The sequence below is a fragment of the Argiope bruennichi genome, chromosome 6, assembly GCF_947563725.1.
Source record: "Argiope bruennichi chromosome 6, qqArgBrue1.1, whole genome shotgun sequence".
Classification (NCBI taxonomy): Eukaryota; Metazoa; Arthropoda; class Arachnida; order Araneae; family Araneidae; genus Argiope; species Argiope bruennichi.
Genome location: NC_079156.1, coordinates 85,453,426 through 85,473,118, shown reverse-complemented (window position 1 = coordinate 85,473,118; position 19,693 = coordinate 85,453,426). Strand labels below are relative to the sequence as shown.

General features: G+C 29.1%; 1 protein-coding gene across 3 annotated transcripts in view; it reads left to right on the top strand.

Annotated features, from left to right (window-relative positions):
* Positions 1 to 19,044, top strand: part of LOC129971597 (extracellular serine/threonine protein CG31145-like) — an 80,206-nt gene extending 61,162 nt beyond the window's left edge. For all 3 annotated transcript variants that reach the window (XM_056085513.1, XM_056085514.1, XM_056085512.1), the window contains 5 exons: positions 3,541 to 3,633; positions 8,733 to 8,845; positions 11,619 to 11,909; positions 15,018 to 15,099; positions 17,960 to 19,044. In XM_056085513.1, coding sequence (XP_055941488.1) covers positions 3,541 to 3,633; positions 8,733 to 8,845; positions 11,619 to 11,909; positions 15,018 to 15,099; positions 17,960 to 18,284 — 904 coding nt within the window. In that variant the 3' untranslated portion in view covers positions 18,285 to 19,044. The remainder of the gene's footprint in view (positions 1 to 3,540; positions 3,634 to 8,732; positions 8,846 to 11,618; positions 11,910 to 15,017; positions 15,100 to 17,959) is intronic.
* The last annotated feature ends 649 nt before the right edge of the window (positions 19,045 to 19,693 follow it).

The following is a 19,693-nucleotide window of genomic DNA, read 5'->3' as shown; positions in this document are numbered from 1 at the left end:
TTATATCAAATTTTTGTTTCAATCAGTTGCGAAAAACGCGTTTAAAGCACAAATTCTATTTTCGGATACTATTACATCATGCGAGTGATTAATTGCCAAAACACTCACCAAGGATGTCAAAGATAGATTCAGTAAAAATGCTAAATTCACGTCAAGGTAAATATTTCGTAACTGTTGTACGCCAAAATCATTTAAGGCATTCTCTGGCATGACAAATTTATTAGAGAAAATTTGGGGAGACAACTTCCGTTGTTGTTGTTTTTTACGTCTCTGATATTTCATGAAAAAAGAATTCCTACATTAATAATTGTAAATGTGTAATGTAGGCAACACTGGTACAACGTTCGTCCCTATTACTATACGTTTTATGTTTCGCACATTCTATTCCTTACTTTGATTAATTTCTTTTGAATAAAATAATATAATTTTAATGAAAAAACTTTTGGGGCCTTTCTAGTTGCTTTTCTTTTATTCATCAAGGACTATATTTTAGCTGATTTTGATTCTTACAAGAAAACTTCAGGATCCAAAACAGAAGCAATGAGAATCTTTTAGTTTTAAGATCTTTTAAATTTCCGTGTTATCTGTGTTTTATCTGTGAATCTTTAAAGCACAGTCAAAGCTTCCTCAAACGAAGTTGCGTTCACTAATGGTAGCTTCGTCAAAACTCATATTAATCGCTCGATATACATGAAATACATTTATTTAATCAATCTGGATAACATAAAATTCAGTCATACTGACCAATGTCTAGTTATTCATGCGCTTATTCTTTCCCAATCTCTGTCCCCATATCCTTTTGTCAATCTTTTTATCTTTTCTTTTTCCATACCCATTCAACACTGTTCTCTCAGCCAGTCAGAACGATTTTGATCCTTGATTTGGTAAAAAGGTGGTCTTATTGGAACTTTCCAGTGAAAATTTGAATATTATGAAAGTTCATTTATGGGACACGGTCAATGAATGGCTTGAAAAATTCCTGTTCTTTTTATTTGAAATCATTCGTCTCCGATGACCAGTTGGTTCGCTGAGTATATTGATTATACAAAGTGTCCATAAAATAATTTTCCCTGTTTAAGGGCTTTTACAGCTAAAACGACTGAACGAAATGAAAACACATTTCATATACAGACTTTAGAAAGCATAGAAAAATAAATTCCGCAAAAAAGAGTACTAATAGTTGTCGATAGGAGAAATATTGGCGCAGCTGTCACGTACGAACGAAGAAATTTGCATATCGAGATGGATTATGTAAAATTCTTACTGCATGCGTGACAACGGCGTCATGCATTCCTTGTAAAAAGGGAAGAACTAATGACCTGTTAGCAGTTCGTTCTTAACTATTGAAGTGTTCCTTGACTGTTGATGTGTGCTTAATATGGGATCTGCCTTAACACAACATGTTTTACTGGTACAACTGTTCTACACTAGACTGTGTAATGAAGTGGGTGCTCTTAAGCAAACCTGCATGTCTTAAAACGGAACACGAAACTGGCTGTTATAAACGTCAAAACTGACAGTTTACATGTAGTAGAGAACATTGTGGTGAATAGCATATAAGCCAGTTAAAAAGTACGCTACAAGAGCGTACGCTTTTGTATCCTGGTTATGTTACTGGACTCGAACCGCAAGGTCCCAGGTTCTGACCTCACTCAATCTCATATCGCTACATGGTGACCTCGGAAGATGAACCTTCGTACAGCTGTTGTGGCGCCATCTACCCACAACCAAAGCTCATCCCAATCGGCTAAAACATCATACACCGTATACAATATGTAGTACGCAGAGAAGATCAGAATATTGCACGGCGTCCAGGGGACCTTAATACTGATGAATAAAAGATTATTTTCTGTGCGTTTCTGGAATTCATTCATAACAGTACTCCCACAGCGCCAATATTTCTCCTATCGGCAAATTTTGATACTATTTTTTTTTCTGCGGAATTTTTTTTTCCATGCCTTCCACAGACTGTATATGAAATGTGTTTCCATTGCGTTTATTCGTTTTAGTTGCAGATGCCGCCAAACTGGGAAAGTTATTTTATGACCATCAAACACATAAGTTTGTTTGAATCGAGTAGATATTACTTCATGCTCAAGATTCCGCCAAATTATCACGCATTAAAACCTCTTTATTTTAATTAACTTCTGTCTTAAGTTCTGTTTATTGCATACATGAATTTTTTTTAGCGTATATTATTTAGCGAATAATAAATTTGAAGAAAACCTAACTTGAACCAAAATTGATAAGTATGTATAGCTATCAATATGTTGCTGTTTGTCGTTTCTTATGGCCCTTGCCATGGACAAGTCCGATGTTACGAAGACAGCGATTTAAGCCCGTGGGGGAGCGTCTCTTGTTTTTAGAGTAGCGCCAACTAGGGCCAAGAGTACGACTTTGCTACTCACGCATCACTCATTCGCTTGCACAACCCCTTTTTACAGGAGGGCACATTCACACATCTCACACATCGAACAACGGAAGAACAACCATGCCCAAACGGGGACTCGAATCTACGACGCCCAGATCACGGGGAAGACGCGCTAATCCTACGCCAGGACGTCGGCTGAATTTTTTCTAATGGAGATCAGTCCCATGACATCATGACGCAATTAAAAATATAAATATTCGATTCATCTATTTTATAAATTTTGCAATATTGTAATTTCATTTTTATACCATTCATACTACACAGATATGAAATAGGAAACTTGTCCTTTATCTTTCAACAGTGTAAAAATATCAAGCAATCAGATAGTGGATGAAATAATGAAAATGATTTCTTCAGAGCAACAATACAATCTATTGAAAAAAATTAGACAAAAAATATTTTTTTTTTAAATTGCCAACTCTTAACGAAAATTCGCATAACTATTAAATTGGCATTAAGAAAAAAAAATAATTCTTTATACTTTGAAGCTGTATAAAACTTATTTTTAGCGGGAATATTTTCGGAATTTATCGAAGAAAAGCGCCGAAATTCAGCTTAATTTTTAATTAACTAAAACTTCAAAAAAAGCACCCGAAGGGCACAATTCTGATCTCCAAGGTATACATGGTTATACATGTGCTAAATTTACTAGCTGTAGGGCAAACGGTCTGGCTTGTAGAACACAAACACTCACACAAATGGCTTCATATTTATTATTATCTTAGATAACAGTTATTCTGTGTATAAATATTTTCTAAAATTCAACTAAAACAGCCAAAAATATTAAATTAAAAACTTTCTATTCAGAATTTCAAAATTCGAACTTCGTGGTACTTTTGAGTCTCCATTACGATCAAATGTGCGTCAGATTCTACGGTTGTAATTGAGATAGATTCGTCTGATCATAGAATATATGCCTGCTCACAAATGCATACTCTTATAAGTATACATAAAATTGCTTTACATTTTTTCTTTACTGAAAAAATATTTAAAAAAAAAATACTAATAATTGGATATATTTAAATATTTTGTTTCAATGTTGTGACATGATTGCGAAAATCAAGATAATTCAAAATATATCAAGATAATTTATTTCTTCTGTCAGTTAGATTTGATCGTCAGAAGGAGACAGAACCTAATCACTTCTATTTTGTTGATTATGAAAGGCACGTCAGTGAAATCGCAGCTTTCCATTTAGACAGGTAAGATTATTTCGAATTCTTTTTTACAGAATAACTACTTAAAAATTGCGTATTAAATTTTTTAAGCAAGAACAAGTATCACTGAAAAAAACTTTAAAAATCATTACACAAGAATTAAAAAATTAAAATATTTTCAAAATATTTCAGATTAAGCAAATTAATTAAATAAAAGGAAAACGTTTGATATCGATATCGATAAATAAAAGTCCCACGTTACTTATATTTTACAAGAATTTTTTTTTTAAATATTTCAACAAATTTTAGTATTTGCAATGTGGAACTTCTATAATAATAAATACGAGAAAAGTTTTTAAGAAACCCGTTATTAGTGGATCAAAATGTATGAAATAGATTTTTATCAAAAATTTATTCATTGCAAAAATTGTAAAAATATGGTTTGCTGTTATAAATACTTTAAATCATAATTTAAGCATATTTAATATACTTTAATCTTTAGTAAATGTTTAAGAGTTTTCTTTTATTTGATGCCTATTGTTTTTAGTTAGTTTCTTTTATCTTATTATTTTCAGTGAATTCACGTTTTTGTAATTTTTGTTTTAACCTCTAAATTTCTAATCGAAAACATTATTTTCAGTATTTTAGAACATTAATGAAAGCAGGCTTTTCAGTGGCATTTTATTTTTTTAGATTTCAGCCTTTATTATATATCATTATTTTAGAATGTTTAATCTTTTTTTTCTGAAATTCTCTGCCAGATTCTCTCTCATAATGTATCAAAATGAAATGAAATTGATTGATTAATTGACAATTAAGTTTTGAAAATATTGCATTGTTATTAGAGGCACACAAACGTAAAGAATCTCTGAATTCTGACGATTCAGAATGTAATTCAAAAATTGATTATTTTAACCATTATGGCAATTTATCTCACGCATCAAGAACTACATTTTTCCGTCATAAATAGAATAAAAATGCTATGTTTTTTTATGTATTTTATAGAAATCTAAACTTTTCTACAAAGTTTGCTTGTTGTTTACAAATAAGCTTTGTTTTTTTTACAAATCGTTTGGTTTACAAATAAGCAATGAAACATAAGGAAGATTTTAATGAAATTTGAGTAACAATTAATTAAAGTTATTTTGATTATTTAAAAACAATGTTTCCTTTGCATACGTAATCAGCTTGCCGATCTTTGAGGTTTGTTTAGCAAACTAAAATTTAAATATCCAAATTATGAAGAAAAAAAGACTTCAAATGAGATTTCTTTAATGATACATTAAAATGTATCTTTACTTAAAAACTGTTTTAAGATTTACTGTTATTTCAAAGTTGATTCAAAACTGAATTGCTTGCTTTTAACTTTCTATAAATATGTAAATAAACTATCTTAAATAACTCTCGACCTATTCTATGCTGTAACTATATGTATTTATATTGTCATTCGGAATGTTCAATTAATTTTCATATAATTCTTTAAAAATTATTAAAAATTTATAGCAAATATTGGCATTTTTAGCAGATTGCTATTGTTAGAAATCGCTTTTGGCAATTAGCAATTTTTCCGAGAACTGTAAGTATCTAACAATTTTTAGAACGTTAGATTATCTCACTTTAAATAAAACTAAAGTTTCTGGCAACAAAAGAATGCTTTACAATATATCATATAAAAACTTCTTTATTATTAAAAATTACATATTATTTAAATTGCGTTTATTTAAAGACCCGCTAGGTTTCCATCAAATGCGGAAATTAAATATATTTATTCTTTCTCGCATAAAAGTTTACACCAATGCAGCATTCAGCTGTTAGTTTATTAAGTAATAATTTATAATACATGTAGTAAGTACTTATAACTTATACTACCTTATAATAAGTGTAATATATGTGTAAATACGTGTAGTAAGTATTTTATATTTTGCTTTTTTTTATTAAAGAATAAGAAATATATTGCGGCAATTATTTAAACACAATGGAATTTCGCTTAGGGAACATAATTCGTTCTTGAATCTTAGTCATAATGCGAAGCATTCGATAAGCGAAACAATTTTTTACCATAGAATTTCATGTAAAATAAGATAATGCATTCCATTTGGAAAAAATAAATATACATATACATAGAAACGAAATTTATTACTTATTATTCAAGATTTTTTTTTTTTTGAAAGATGTCTTCTAAAGACATTTGTGTTTGCATCAATTTCAATATTTGACGAAATGAGACAGAGCATTATCTTTAAATGAATTTGCGGTGTATGTAGCTATTCTTTACCAGGGTGATGCTTCTCAGCGTACGATACAATAATTTTCATACTTTCAGCATCTTTATTTCATTGGAAGGTTGTTGCTTTGTGGTACCTACTACAACTTCCTCTCTTCGCCAAATCTCCTCCGCAGCTTTTTACTGTGGCACAAAATGTAGCTACATAAGTTCTTCCGTATTTCGGGCTATCTTCTTCCATCAGCTCATCGGTATTGTTGCTATCCACGTTTAAACCTTTAATCTTGGCCAGATACAAAATCTGGTCCATTAATAATCCTCACAAATACTCTGCTCAATCAGCCTCAGAGTCGCGTTCGACAACGTAATCCATCCAGAACTTCCATGTAGCTCTCTTCAAACAACAGAAACTGATACAACCCAATTGTCACCTGTAACGCCGTACTGTCCTCTTCCCACTCGTTTTGCAAAACGTCACACGATAATGAGTCACTTTTTTTTTATTATTATTTCGCTTTGTTTGTTATGTGAAGTACTCTTTATACAAGGTGCTTGATAAACGAGGTTTAATTGCAATTCATTTTCAATTAGTGAAAAAAATTAATTTAATTATTCTCTAACAATTCTTAGTATATCAACTAGTTTATATTCCACTAAAATGAAGTAAATTGTGGCGGTTATTTATCAATATAAATATTAATTTTTTTTTTCTGGTTCCTTAATTTACTCATATAATAAAATAAGAATTAATTTTTTATAAGCGAGTTGAAATTTATAGTTATTAAAGTATTTGTAGCCTTCCACAGTTGCATTAAAGTTCAAATTTTAGAGATAACTTGCTATTTTAAATAAAGGCTTATAAAATTAAGACGAATGATTAAAATCGTTTTACTAAGCTAACATTTTGCTTTAAACCGATAGTAAAATTTGTAACGTAAATAAAATTTAGCTCAGAAACTACTCATTTTATTAAAGGAAACACTTAGAGTTGTTTATATTATGTTACATGACCTATACTTTTTTTAAAAAATTGCGACGTTAAGTTATATTATAACAAAGAATATCTCATGATTCTACAAACTTTTCCGTGAAAGAGAGCTTTATTTCCTGTTTGGAAAAAAACATCTGTTTTATCAGTCAACTGACAACAGCTGTTAATCTGATCAAACGCAATAAATAAAGGGAAAACGTGAAATAAGTTAGAGACATCTCGACCTAAATACCACGTAGTTTGGGCAGGGCGTTTGGGGCATCAGATAAATATCTCATCATTTATTAAAATTTCACATTTTGTTTTCCCCCAAACCACTTCAGTAATATCCGGTAATGGAGGATATTCGCTTCATATTAAGCAAATGTTCTAAAGTAGTTGTTGTTGGCTCGAAGAAAAATTACAGAAACGCGAATTGTTTAAAAAGTGTGCGAAATATTATTGAATAGAAATGTGGCTGTTTGTCAAAGAATGAATTATTTATCTAATTGACGATAGATATGAGATATAGTTTTGAAGTGTCGCTTTGTATTATGAATAAGATGATAGCAAAAAAAGGAATCTAATAAAAAACTTAAATTAATTTTAGTAGGATATTAACCCCTTCACATAAATAGCGAGTATAACTTGTGTATCAAATTATTGAATTTTTAATTTTCAATCTGCAGTGAAGGGAAAATATTAAGTAATTAAAATTCAGAAATCAGTTAAAAAATCTTCAACATTTACAGTATCTTTATATTATTACAAGAATTAAAATAATAATAATAAAGGGAAAAATAATTTTAAAAAATTACAATACACGTTTATATTATAATATGTATTTCAAAAAATTGCAGGTGTCAGTTTTTTAAGCAGGTATCAATTCTTCAAGAAAACAATCCCTTTCCAAAAATAATTATATTATAGTAAAATACTCACCTACTTCAAAAGTATTTTCATTTTTCGGCAAAATGAAATGCGTCAAAGATTTATTCCGTTAAACTTTTTTTTAAAAATATGTCACTCGTTCAGTACGGCGCTAAAACGAAATGTCATATTATTTGAACAATTCTGACTGCTGACGTTTTTTTTTTTAAACTTTTGTTCAAAAGAACATTATACAATGGTAACATCCATTCAAAGAAATACTAAAAAGAAATAAATTGAAAGTATACTATTCGATTTGAAAGTACAATATCAAATTTTAAACGTATGGCATTTAAAATTAATGAAAAATAGATATCCAAGATACATATTCAGTTTTCTGGTATTTGTGTATTAATCACAACCTAACGATCAATCGCTAAAAAAATTAACATGATCGCATGTTTACAGGCTCTTTCGCAGATAATCACCAATGGCATACGGTTAATAATGCAGACGTACATCTATTAGATAATATACACCACGCTATTTTATGAATATGTTGCATAATAGAGAAATAAAATCTAATTTTGAAACAATAAAAATGAACGCACTTGTTTATATGAGCATTATTAGTGAGAACATTTTATCATGCAAAGATTATATGAGAAAATATATTTATCTATCAGAATATCGGATATTATGCCTTAAACTACAGAAAGAAATAAAAAGAAATTGCATTTTAAATAAATAATTTCTTTTGTCATTTTATATTTTCTATAAATATGCTTGTTTTCAAATAAAAGTATGTGCTTGGCATTACAAGACAGCCATGTGCTCAGCAGACAAAATGTTAGTGATTTTAGCTTTGCTATACTACTTGCTTACTATTAAAGATATATAATACAAAACCATATATCATGCATCGTGTGGTTTAATGCATCATGTGGAAAGTGCTCCTCTACAAGCTCGCAAAAGAATAAAACAAGTTGAATTTTGAATATTTAATTTAATTTTCTGCGTTGAATTTTTTCCGCCTACGTTTAATCATAATTAGCAATCATCAATTACCTGTCATTTTAGGATTCTTGGCTTCCGACGATGTCCTCCAGTAGTTGGAAGAAAACTCAACATTACGACTGAAATATATGCTGTAGCTGATGATGAATTGCTCAAGACATTTTTCATCTCGCCTGGTAAGTTGCAACATAATTTTGCTTTAGACCTACTTTTGCTCGAGACTTCGGTTTTATCAACAGAAAATTAAGTGCAATTAGCAAAATGGTTGAAGAACAGCTCCGTTGCGGAAGAAATCGAATTGCGAATATTTTTGTTTCAGAATTTAGGTGCAGCTATCGAATACATGCTATCAGTTAGGAATTCTCAGGAATATTTAATCACAAATATGTAGCCTAATGTTATTGTATAATATTGTAAAAATATGGCGAAAACGATATTTATAATATTTTGAGCAAAGTGAATTTTTATACAGTTATACATGAGTTATGAAATGATATTATGGCAATTATATACATACTAATTAGTGTCGTTTATGTTCTCTAAATTTTTTGCAGATACTTTTCTGAATTTCTTATAAATAAAAATTACATCGAAAATTTGAAGAAAATATATTATCGTACCTATAAAAGATAGAATGGCTATAATACCACAGAAACCAAAAAGATGCATACATTATTGTCATTGCATATATAACTAAACGTAAATATAAATTGAATCATATTTCATTAATTTTTGGAATCTCCAAAAAAAAAATATTTAAATTTCCTTAAAAATATATCAAAATAAGTATTTATTCTTAGAATAACATCTACGAAAGAATTATATTTGCTAACTTATAAACCACTGAATTCTAAGAAGAAGAAAAGGAAAAAAGAGAGTAAATTTTTAAAAAAATAGAAAAACTGCAATTTTTTTAAATTGAAATTTCCGTTTTATGTAAAAAATATACATAGATATCTGCTCTTGAGCCTTTAACAACATAAAAATAAATGGTTTAATTGATTTTTCTATATGTACATAAAATTATGTAATTACCTATTGTACTAGAGACACGTCAATTGTTACCATTTGTTTATAGAAATGTTCATAATTTTATGGCAAATCCATTGAATCATATTTTTTTATAAAAATAAAAATGAGTTTGTAAATATAACTGAAAATAATGCAGTATTCAAGCGCTCATAATCACTTTTCTTGAGTCTTGCTTTGATATGTAAAGAAAATCTTTTATTACAGGAACAAAAATATGCAGTGAAGATATGCATAAAAATAATTACTCAATTTAGCAATGTTGAAAACAGGCTAAATTTTAATTTAGTGTTCTTAAAATACTTGTATAATATTTAAAAAAAAAGCCTGTGTATGCAAGCTTACTTCTGTAGAAAAAGGGACTAATAAATTGGGTGTTCCTAACCTTTTTTTATTTCGTGTTGTTATTTGTTTCATTAAGATTTTGAATACTAGTTGTTGAAATTATTTCGACAATAAAATGGCGATCTCACTTTGTTAATGAGAGGAGCACGGAAGAAGTACGGCATCGGCTTTTATATAGAAGTAGGAATTTCCTTCCCAATAACAATAAAGAAGATTCATTAGTCATCTATAAAATTTACCATGTAATTGTATTAAATTGTATCCGTTTTATTGATGATCAGTGAGCTAGGATCAGAAAACTAAGGCGACGCATGAATTCTTTGTTTGTTTAGATTTTAATGGTACAAAGAGCAGTTTTGGCCAAAAAGGCCCTGGGACCAAAAAGGCAGCTGGGCCAAAAGGCCCAGGTGGATAAGGGAGTATTTCTGTCATCTTGGTCTTCTGATCGCAATTCAGGAATGCATTGATTATCCTTTATATTTTTGCGTTGGTCAGGAAAGGAAATATCATTTTATTTACATGCCTATTATCCTGTTATAATTTGCTAATAGAAAAAGTAATCTTATTTAAAACTTTTCAAAAACTATTTGATTTATAGATTAATACTGTCACAAAAGGAAGATCTGCACGTAGTAAGTGTGGCTCAGAAGTAAAGTACGCGGTTGGAACGCACAAGGGCGGGGGATCGAATCCAAACCATGTCTTATTAATTTAAAGGCTGAACTTTTATTTGAATTTTTATTATTCATTTGTTAATGTTATAGAAGTTTTTAGAACTTTCTATAACCTTTTTTATAATTCTAGTTTATTCTGTAAAAGTATAAATTCTGAGTTCCCCAAGCAGTGAAATCAGTTCTTCGCCTGCATGTTACGAGTTGCTTAAAGCTAATAAACTTTAGTGTCACTTTGTGACCTGTTATTCGTTGCATCTTCGTGACAATATTTATTCTGAAACTATCCTTAGGAAAAAGTCAGTAGAGGATTTAAAATATTTTTGTTGTCGAAACATTAACAATTAAAGACAACAATTTAATTTTTTTAATCATTTATTTGAATCCTAACTATATGGAAACGCTCTCTGAGTTTCCAAAGGTAGATTGCACCATACTAAATTGAAAAAAAATAATGATTAAATGACTTACTATGGAAAAAATTTACATACTATGCTCCATAAATGCAGCAAGTTTTAAGTCGAAATTTTGTAAAGTGTATAACAAAACTCCGGATTTAAGGACTTTATTTTCTATTTTTTTATTTTATTTTTATAATGTATGCAAGGTTATCTAAAAAAAATTCACCAATAAATAGCCCTTGTAATGTTCAAGAAGTATTTTTTTAAAAAAGAAAGTCTCTCTTTCTCCAACACGCACATAGATATGTACATATATGGAGCTTTGAGATAATGATATCTCAAAGAACCATAGGTAGATATTACACTAAAAAATGTTTAATTCTTTTAAAATTGGAAGTGCTAATATAAGAAATTTTTAAACTAACTTTTTTATTTTCACACAATTGCTTTTAATTCTTTATTACATTTCAATAATAAAATATTATGAACAACTATTTTTTTAGCACAGAATATATGCTTCCATGGTCACTGCAGCTACTACTGTGACACCAGTCATGCTATTTGCGGGAAGCCAGACGCCATCGAAGGCAGTTTGGCTGCCTTTCTGCCACCCGATTCTCTGAGTGGCAGGAAATCGTGGAAGAATCCGTGGAAAAGGACGTACCACAAGCGACGAAAAGCAGAATGGGAACTCAACAATGATTATTGCCAGACAGTTCGGCAACATCCCTTGTACGACAACACTAAACGCTTGGCAGATCTCATTGACACTTCCATATTGGATTTTATGATCGGTAAGTTGTGGTTTGAGAAAGCAGAGATTAATAAAATGTGGGTCAATGACTCTATGTCAGTGACATAATCAACAATCGAGAAATATGCTTCATGTAATAGATTGATGTTCATGTTTCTGATATTTTCTCTTTTTTTCTTATGCTTATGTTTAGATTTAAGTTGCATTATTATCTTTTAATTTTATGGTTCGTTCTTTCCCATATTTCTAAAAGATTGAAATAATAATTTTTCTTTTCCCCTTATTCAAATCTGTTTTCATCAACTGGTTAATATTTTATCAGCTATATTTAAAAATATGTAATTCCATAAGCTTTATGGTTTTTCTACTTGCACGATTCACTTAATATTGTGATCGTTTGTTTGGTTGTGTGTGTGTGTGTATGCGCGCGCGCGCGCTTCACATGCATTATCACAGCAGCAACATTAAAATTTACAACAAAAAAAAGTTGCATACATTTCTTTATTATCATCTGAGAACATGATGTTGTTTTGGTTAGGGGGTTTTGAAACTCGAAATCTCGTAGGCAATGAATATTGAAGTTAGAAATCGCGTAAGCAACGAATAAAGCATAAATGACAATTTTCATCATCATCTTTTAATCGCATATATTTTTTTACCTGCTTTTACCAGTATTGCATTATTATTATTATGTATGCTTCTTTGAAAGCAAACGCGTTTTTAGAAGGTTGACCTGCTTTTACCAGTATTGCTTTATCATTACGTATGCTTCTTTGACGGCAGATGCGTTTTTAAAAGAACTATGACATCATAGCTGTTATTTCAACTCAAAATCGGTCTAGCTCCAAAACTTTGTTTGACAACTAAAAAAAAATTGAAAATGAAAGTTTAAAAATTTTATATATATATATATAGAGAGAGAGAGAGAGGGAGAGAGGAAAGACCGATAGAGAAGTCTCGTGTTTCAAATCGGTTTAAACTGGTTAATTAACTTAAATAAATTAAGACAAACAATGGCTTGAAAAATAATAATGTTCTCACATGATTAACTTGAAATTTGCAATCGTAGATTTCCTTTTAATTTTTCTATTTTCTTTACATAATGATTTCTGTTAAATAATCACTAGGTAAAATAATTTTTATTGATTTTAATTTAAAATGGACAAGCTGAAATAGCAAAGCATGTAATTGTGGGTCACTTTCGAAAGAGTTGGCTTCAGAATATGATATATAAGAATTCAAATTAATTTTAAACAGTACAGCAAAAAATATATATATAATTTTGAAGACAATTAAAATATTCTGATGCAAAAGTTAGTCATCTATGTTGAATTTTATAACTCAGTCAGTAAACTTCACTAAAAATGGAACAAATTAATCTGCAAACGAAATTGGAAGCATGTAAAAAAATCTTTGATTAATATGCTAAATACTTGATTTCAATTAAAATTTCGTTCGAGTACACTATCCTTGTAATGAAAAAGTATAAAAATTACAAGTGCAATATTAAATTATGATAAATATATTGCAGAAAAGTCTCGGAAGGCATTCCAAAATTGTGGGACTTCTGATCAGTTTTCTATTTCAGAATAATCTGATTCTTGATACTTACTACTCGTGGAATATATATCAATTCCACGTCATATAATAACTGTTGTATACACTGGAATTTTACATAAAAAATACAATGAAAAGAAAATAACAAAGTGTTTATTATTTCGGAACTGCTTACTTTAGCTGTTAAGGATAACTAGTTAATTTGGCTGAAATAAATGTTAGGAAAATGCATTCTAAGTCTCTTACCTTAAGCACTTCCTCTATCTTTGTGTTGTTTCTAATGGCACTTATTATGAACAAGCTCGCTGACGATGGTAGCAATTTTAAGCCAAGAGAGCGTCTCTTGTTTTAGTAGCACCAATTAGGGACAAGAGTACGTCTTAGCTACTCACGCATCACATTCGCTTGCACAACCCCTTTTTACAGGGGGGCACATTCACACGTCTCACAGATAGAACAGATGAAGAACAACCATGCCAACCAACCGGGACTCGAACCCAGGACGCCCAGATCACGGGGAAGACGCGCTACCTCTATGCCAGGTCGCCAGCTCCTTAAAGCACCAGCTGTCATGCTATCAATAAAAATACCTAATTTTCCTTATTGATTGATGATATAAAGTATCAAGTGCAACAGTGATTAGAATAAACAATGTTAAGGAGAACAAATAAAATAGGAAATAATTAAATACAAACGAAATATTTTAGACGCGCATGTTATTAACTTACCAAAAACAATAAGCTTTCCAAAGATATGTAGTGATCGTTTTAATTCTCTCGGAGAGAGCGCGCCAAAGTGTGACGTGTGTTCAATTTACTCTTAAAGTTTTAATAAAATTTGTGATGACGTATAAATGATTGTATTTTAGTTATTTGCTTAATTGGAATTAATAACTCTTTAGATATCAACAGTCAGATGAATGCTGTCTTTTTTAATTTTTGTTACATCCTCATTAGAAAATATAAAATGGCAAATATTAAATAGAATAATTACGAAAAGTGGTATCAACTTTCTGAGTGAATTGTAATGCACTCAGTTAAGAACATCTCTGATTGGAAAAGGGATAGAACAAATGCCATTAGATTAGAGACTAATGAAATTGGCGAATTTGGCGAATTCTGAAGGAAAAATGACATTAAGCTTAACATTTTAATTTCTTCTTATAATATCAGATTAAGTTGATTGAACAATAAAAATCACTTTCGATGGGCGAGTGAAATTATTATAATCAATAAACGTGCGATTCTAGCCCGTTTTAAATCCAAATCATATTGCCTGATAAATGGAAACTCAGAAAGGTCAGTAAACAGAATGAATTCAAATATTTTGAGTATTACAGATGTTTGACATTACTTTGCATAGAGATATTTCACCTTATAATAAAAGTATGTCAGTGATTTTTTCAAACCAACAAATTTTTATATCTCTATCAACATTAACATTTTAAAGTATCCATCTAACTTCGATTAATTTAGAGATCATTATTTCTCAAGTTTTCAAGGTCTGTAATGGCTTGTAATATACATAAATATATCGGTTACTTTTGATAATAATTTATCAAATGTCATTTAATTCACTTAATTTTTTTCAGGTAATATGGATCGACATCACTATGAAACCTTTAAAATTTTTGGAAATGACAGCTTTATTTTGCATCTAGACCATGGAAGAGGGTAAATTACTGTTTTTCACTTTTTTTTTTTTCCTTTTTAAAAATTAAATCAGCAACTGAGCTTATTGAGAACTTAATATTCCATGGAAAGATCACAACGCATTAAATATCCTAATAAACCAATGACGATTATTTCGAATCCATGTACAAAACTGTAAGGAATCGCAAAACGTATTGCGTCGATTTTCTGGGGGAATGTTAGAGTACAAGTTGCCCACTGAATAAATAAAACGCAAGAACGATATTCGAGTGTAAGCATAAATTATGCGGTTACAGAATCATTGAAACACGATGTCTACTTAAAGCAACACACGTTTGGGATTACAAATCGCAGATCCTTAGATAAATTTTGTTGACCCTACCACCGCTCAAATATTCTTTGCAGTTGCTATTCACTTGCTACTTCGATACGATATATATAAGAATATTAAATGCACTTTATAGAAAACTTTAAGAATTTTGGTATTTATATATAAATTAGAAATATAAAACTCATTTTATAAGAGTTCTGTTATAAAATTATTAAAATACAGTAAGGCTATTAAATACAATAAAAATACAAATTAAATACAGTATAAAACTATTAAACACAGTAAGACCTCTGTTATAAAACTATTAAAATAAAGTATGTGTTTTAAAGGGTTGATGTTGTTGTTTCTTATAGCACTTGTCATAGACAAACCCGCTGACGAATTCAGAGATTTTAAACCAAGATAGTGGTTCTTGTTTCAGTAGCGTCATCAAAGGTCAAGAGTATATCTTAGCTACTCACGCATCTCATTCGCTTGCACAACCCTTTTTACAGAGAGACACATCCATACACCTCATAGATGAAGTATAACTATGCCCGAGCACTGGGACTCGAACCCGGAACACCCAGATCACGGGGATGACGCGCTCCCCTACGCCAGGACGCCGACGAAGGATTGATGTAAAATGACGTATTGCTAGAAAAATCGTATAACCAAAGCTTTAATTTTAAAAAATTGATTTTTGTAAGTTTAATATTAATATTTAAAAAAAGCAATATTAAAACTTAAAGATTACTATATATTGCTGCATATTATTGAAAGTAATAATTAAATTTAAAATTTAATCAGTGTTTTTAATAAAAGTTTTTTTTAAAATAATTCCTTTATTGGATATCTTGAGACAAATTACACATTTTTTTTTTTCATTTTACACAATTTATATGCATACAAGTATACTCTAAATAAAAAGAATCTTATTCTTTTTGCATCAGATTGCCTTTGAATATTAAATACAGCATCATGAATCGAATTGTCTCCAATGATATTTTCTCATTAGCTTTTTGACAAAAGTTTAATTTGAAATTTTTTAATGATATCCCATTGCTTAGCTAAATCAAGGTGAAATAATTTTTTTCACGTCCATCTTTGACATCATTTAAATTAGCATCAGAAAATTTGTTTTAGTTCATTATTTGTAAATAATTCCAAAAACATTATACCAATAGTACATTTCATATAGTTGTCAAAAGTGATCTCTGTTTTCAGAAGATTTCAGTTTTCTTTATCCTAAAAACGATGCATAATTACGATTTTCATGCTTTGCGTCATATAAATGAAAAATTTTGTCATTATAAGGATTACGAAGGAATTCAGACTGGGATGATACCGCGTGTAAGGAGAAACATGTAAATGGTATTTTAATAAATAAATATAAATGATATTAGAGAAATAATGAATAAAATCTTCGCATTATAATTAGTAGTTTCGATAGATTATTAAAGCTTCCATAAATTTTATTGATGATTAATAGAGAAATGTTTTTCAACTTGATAGAAATTGTGTAATTAAATGACGCAAAACTGTACTATGAAACGTAGAGATATTCATCAGGAAAATGCATCATGAAAAAGAAAGCTTATAAATTCTTCTTTAGGTCAAATTAGTTAAAAATGTTCATCCATTTATGGTATTTTTCAAAATTAATTTTTTTGACATTAGATAAGAAAGGGCACTGTGCTGCTCTTATGCCTAAATGATGATATCATTTGGAAAATATATTACTCCACATGTAAATTAAGTTATAGAACTCTCAATGTATTCAATATCAAAATTTAATATAGGAAAAATCTTAGTATAACTAATTTATCTAACAAAAAGAGTGTAGTATTAACTACGAAATATAAAAAGTGGAAATATATAATCACTTTGGAGCCATTTAAATAAGTCACAAAAAAGAAACATAAAAGTATACCTAAAAAACAATAAGTTATCCAAAATATCGGGAAAAAAATGAGATAATTTTTAAATCCGAATAATTTTGAAAATAACTATGCTCTACTTATCCAAGATTTGAATTCCAATATGAAATTTGACGGGAAATTTAATAAAATTTAATAAATTTTAATTTGTTCAAAAAAATTCAGATTAAATGAAGTTAAAGTAATTTGCATTCTTTTTCTTGAGTGTTCAAATATGTTATGAGATTTTTTAATATGTTGTCCATAATTTAATTTTTTTAATTCAATTTTTCAAGCTTTAATATTTACATAGATTTGATTTTTAAAAAAAACATATTATTTCATCTATAAGAAAAAGCCATCAAAAAATTTTTCCAAATTAAACTGTTTCAAAATTGCCATTTTTAAAATGTGCTTATAATTTTGGAGATTTAATAAATTGGCGATATACATTACTGATTAAAAATTAAATTTAATGCAAAGAAAGATTGATAGATATTTTTTTAAAAAATTTCAAAAAATAATTTCGTATTTAAATAAATTATCTGCCTGAAAATCAAATGAAATAGGTGTCATTATTTAATATCAAAACAATGAATTGATTTCTTCTTCCTTTAATGTATCTAATTTAACCTGTATTTGTTTTTAATAGGTTTGGTAAAGCAAAACATGACGAATTATCTATTTTGGCCCCATTAATCCAATGCTGCTTCATACATATCACGACCTTCTATCGCCTTCTGCAACTTCAACTGAATCCAATGAAATTATCAAATCTGATGCGCTGTTCTCTGTACAGAGATCCACTCAACCCGATATTACTCGATCCTCATCTAGATGCTTTGGATAGGAGGCTAGAGACAGTCCTCGGAGTTCTCAGAGACTGTTTTAGCAATCACGAAGCAAGTGAAGTGTTCTATTATGAAGAATATTCAGAGGAAGAAAAAGATGCTTACAGTGAATTGAACTCTTTATGAACTATGATTCTCGTTAAGTGAAAACGATGAACAATCGAACAGAAGACGAACAATATAAAAAGAGCAATGGCATATTCTTGTATTTAAAGATATCACTTTTTTTATAGTTTTCTTGCACTTCTATACAAATTAATTAACTTAAAATGTTAAATGATCGCATTCCAAAAAATATTAAAGAGTTTGTTAAATTTTATAAAAAATAATATATAATTTATTACATATGTTTCATAAGTTTATACGAAACAAAAATCGTTTGCAATAATTTCTATTTGACAAAAATGCATGGAAATCGTTTGCAAGAATATATTTATCAAAATCGATTAAAGTAAAGAAATGAATAATCATATAATTGACGCAATATAATTTTGCATAATGTATGTGTAAAGTTTTAAAATTAATACTTATATGCCAAGCTGAATATAATGAATTTAGAAGTTGCATTATTTCGTATATAGTTGTGAAGAATAAATTTTATGAAATAAAAAAAGATAACGTTTGTCACAAAATGTATTTAGACTGTCACCATATGATTAAAGTAAAATGGAGTTACAGTAAATATTTGAAGAGAAAAAAAATCGTTTGCTCTAAATTAGAAATGAAACTAATTTACAAAACTTCACAATCGTATAGTAAATGTTGCAAAATGTCCAATTGTATTTTTTTAAAAATAGAATGGCACATTTCAATTGTAAAAATGAATTGAATCTAATAATACTCGTATGTTTTGCTTATTTTCCATGTTGGGAATTTATAATAAAAATTTAATCATAATAAAAATCACCAATTAAATATATTGTAAGCTATTTTTTATACATGAGTGTAAAAATGTATTCTTTACTGAAAATTTGTTAAGATTTTTAATTATGTTTATAGAATATTAAATTATGAACCCTCTGAGCATTTAAAAATCAATATATACCATCAAAAATCTGTTATTAGTTTTTGAACAAAGAATCAAAAGTTTGAAATCTAATGAAACACAACAGCCTCTGTTTTAGGAAATCTGATGAAGTAAAACAAGACAATTTATACGTCAATAAATGATATTGTGTATATTTAATCAATATATTTTTCAAACTAGATAAACACAGCAGACTATGATATAAGTAAGTTTTAGAATTATGCTTTGATAGTTGCCAACGCACACTTGAAAAAAAAATCATAAATTTCATATTACAGTAGACTTTTAAATATATTAAATTGACGTTTACAGTATGAATCAAAATGGAATTAAGTTTAGTCTGGTATCTTGCCATCAAAATTTTGAATTCGTATGAAATTTTAAAGCTCAATAGTCACAGAGGGAAAGTCCAAAATGTATATTATAGTGAGTGTGTTGCGATTTTCTGATGAACTGCCCGGTTTTAAATATAATATTTTTAATCTACACAAACACAGCTACACTACAA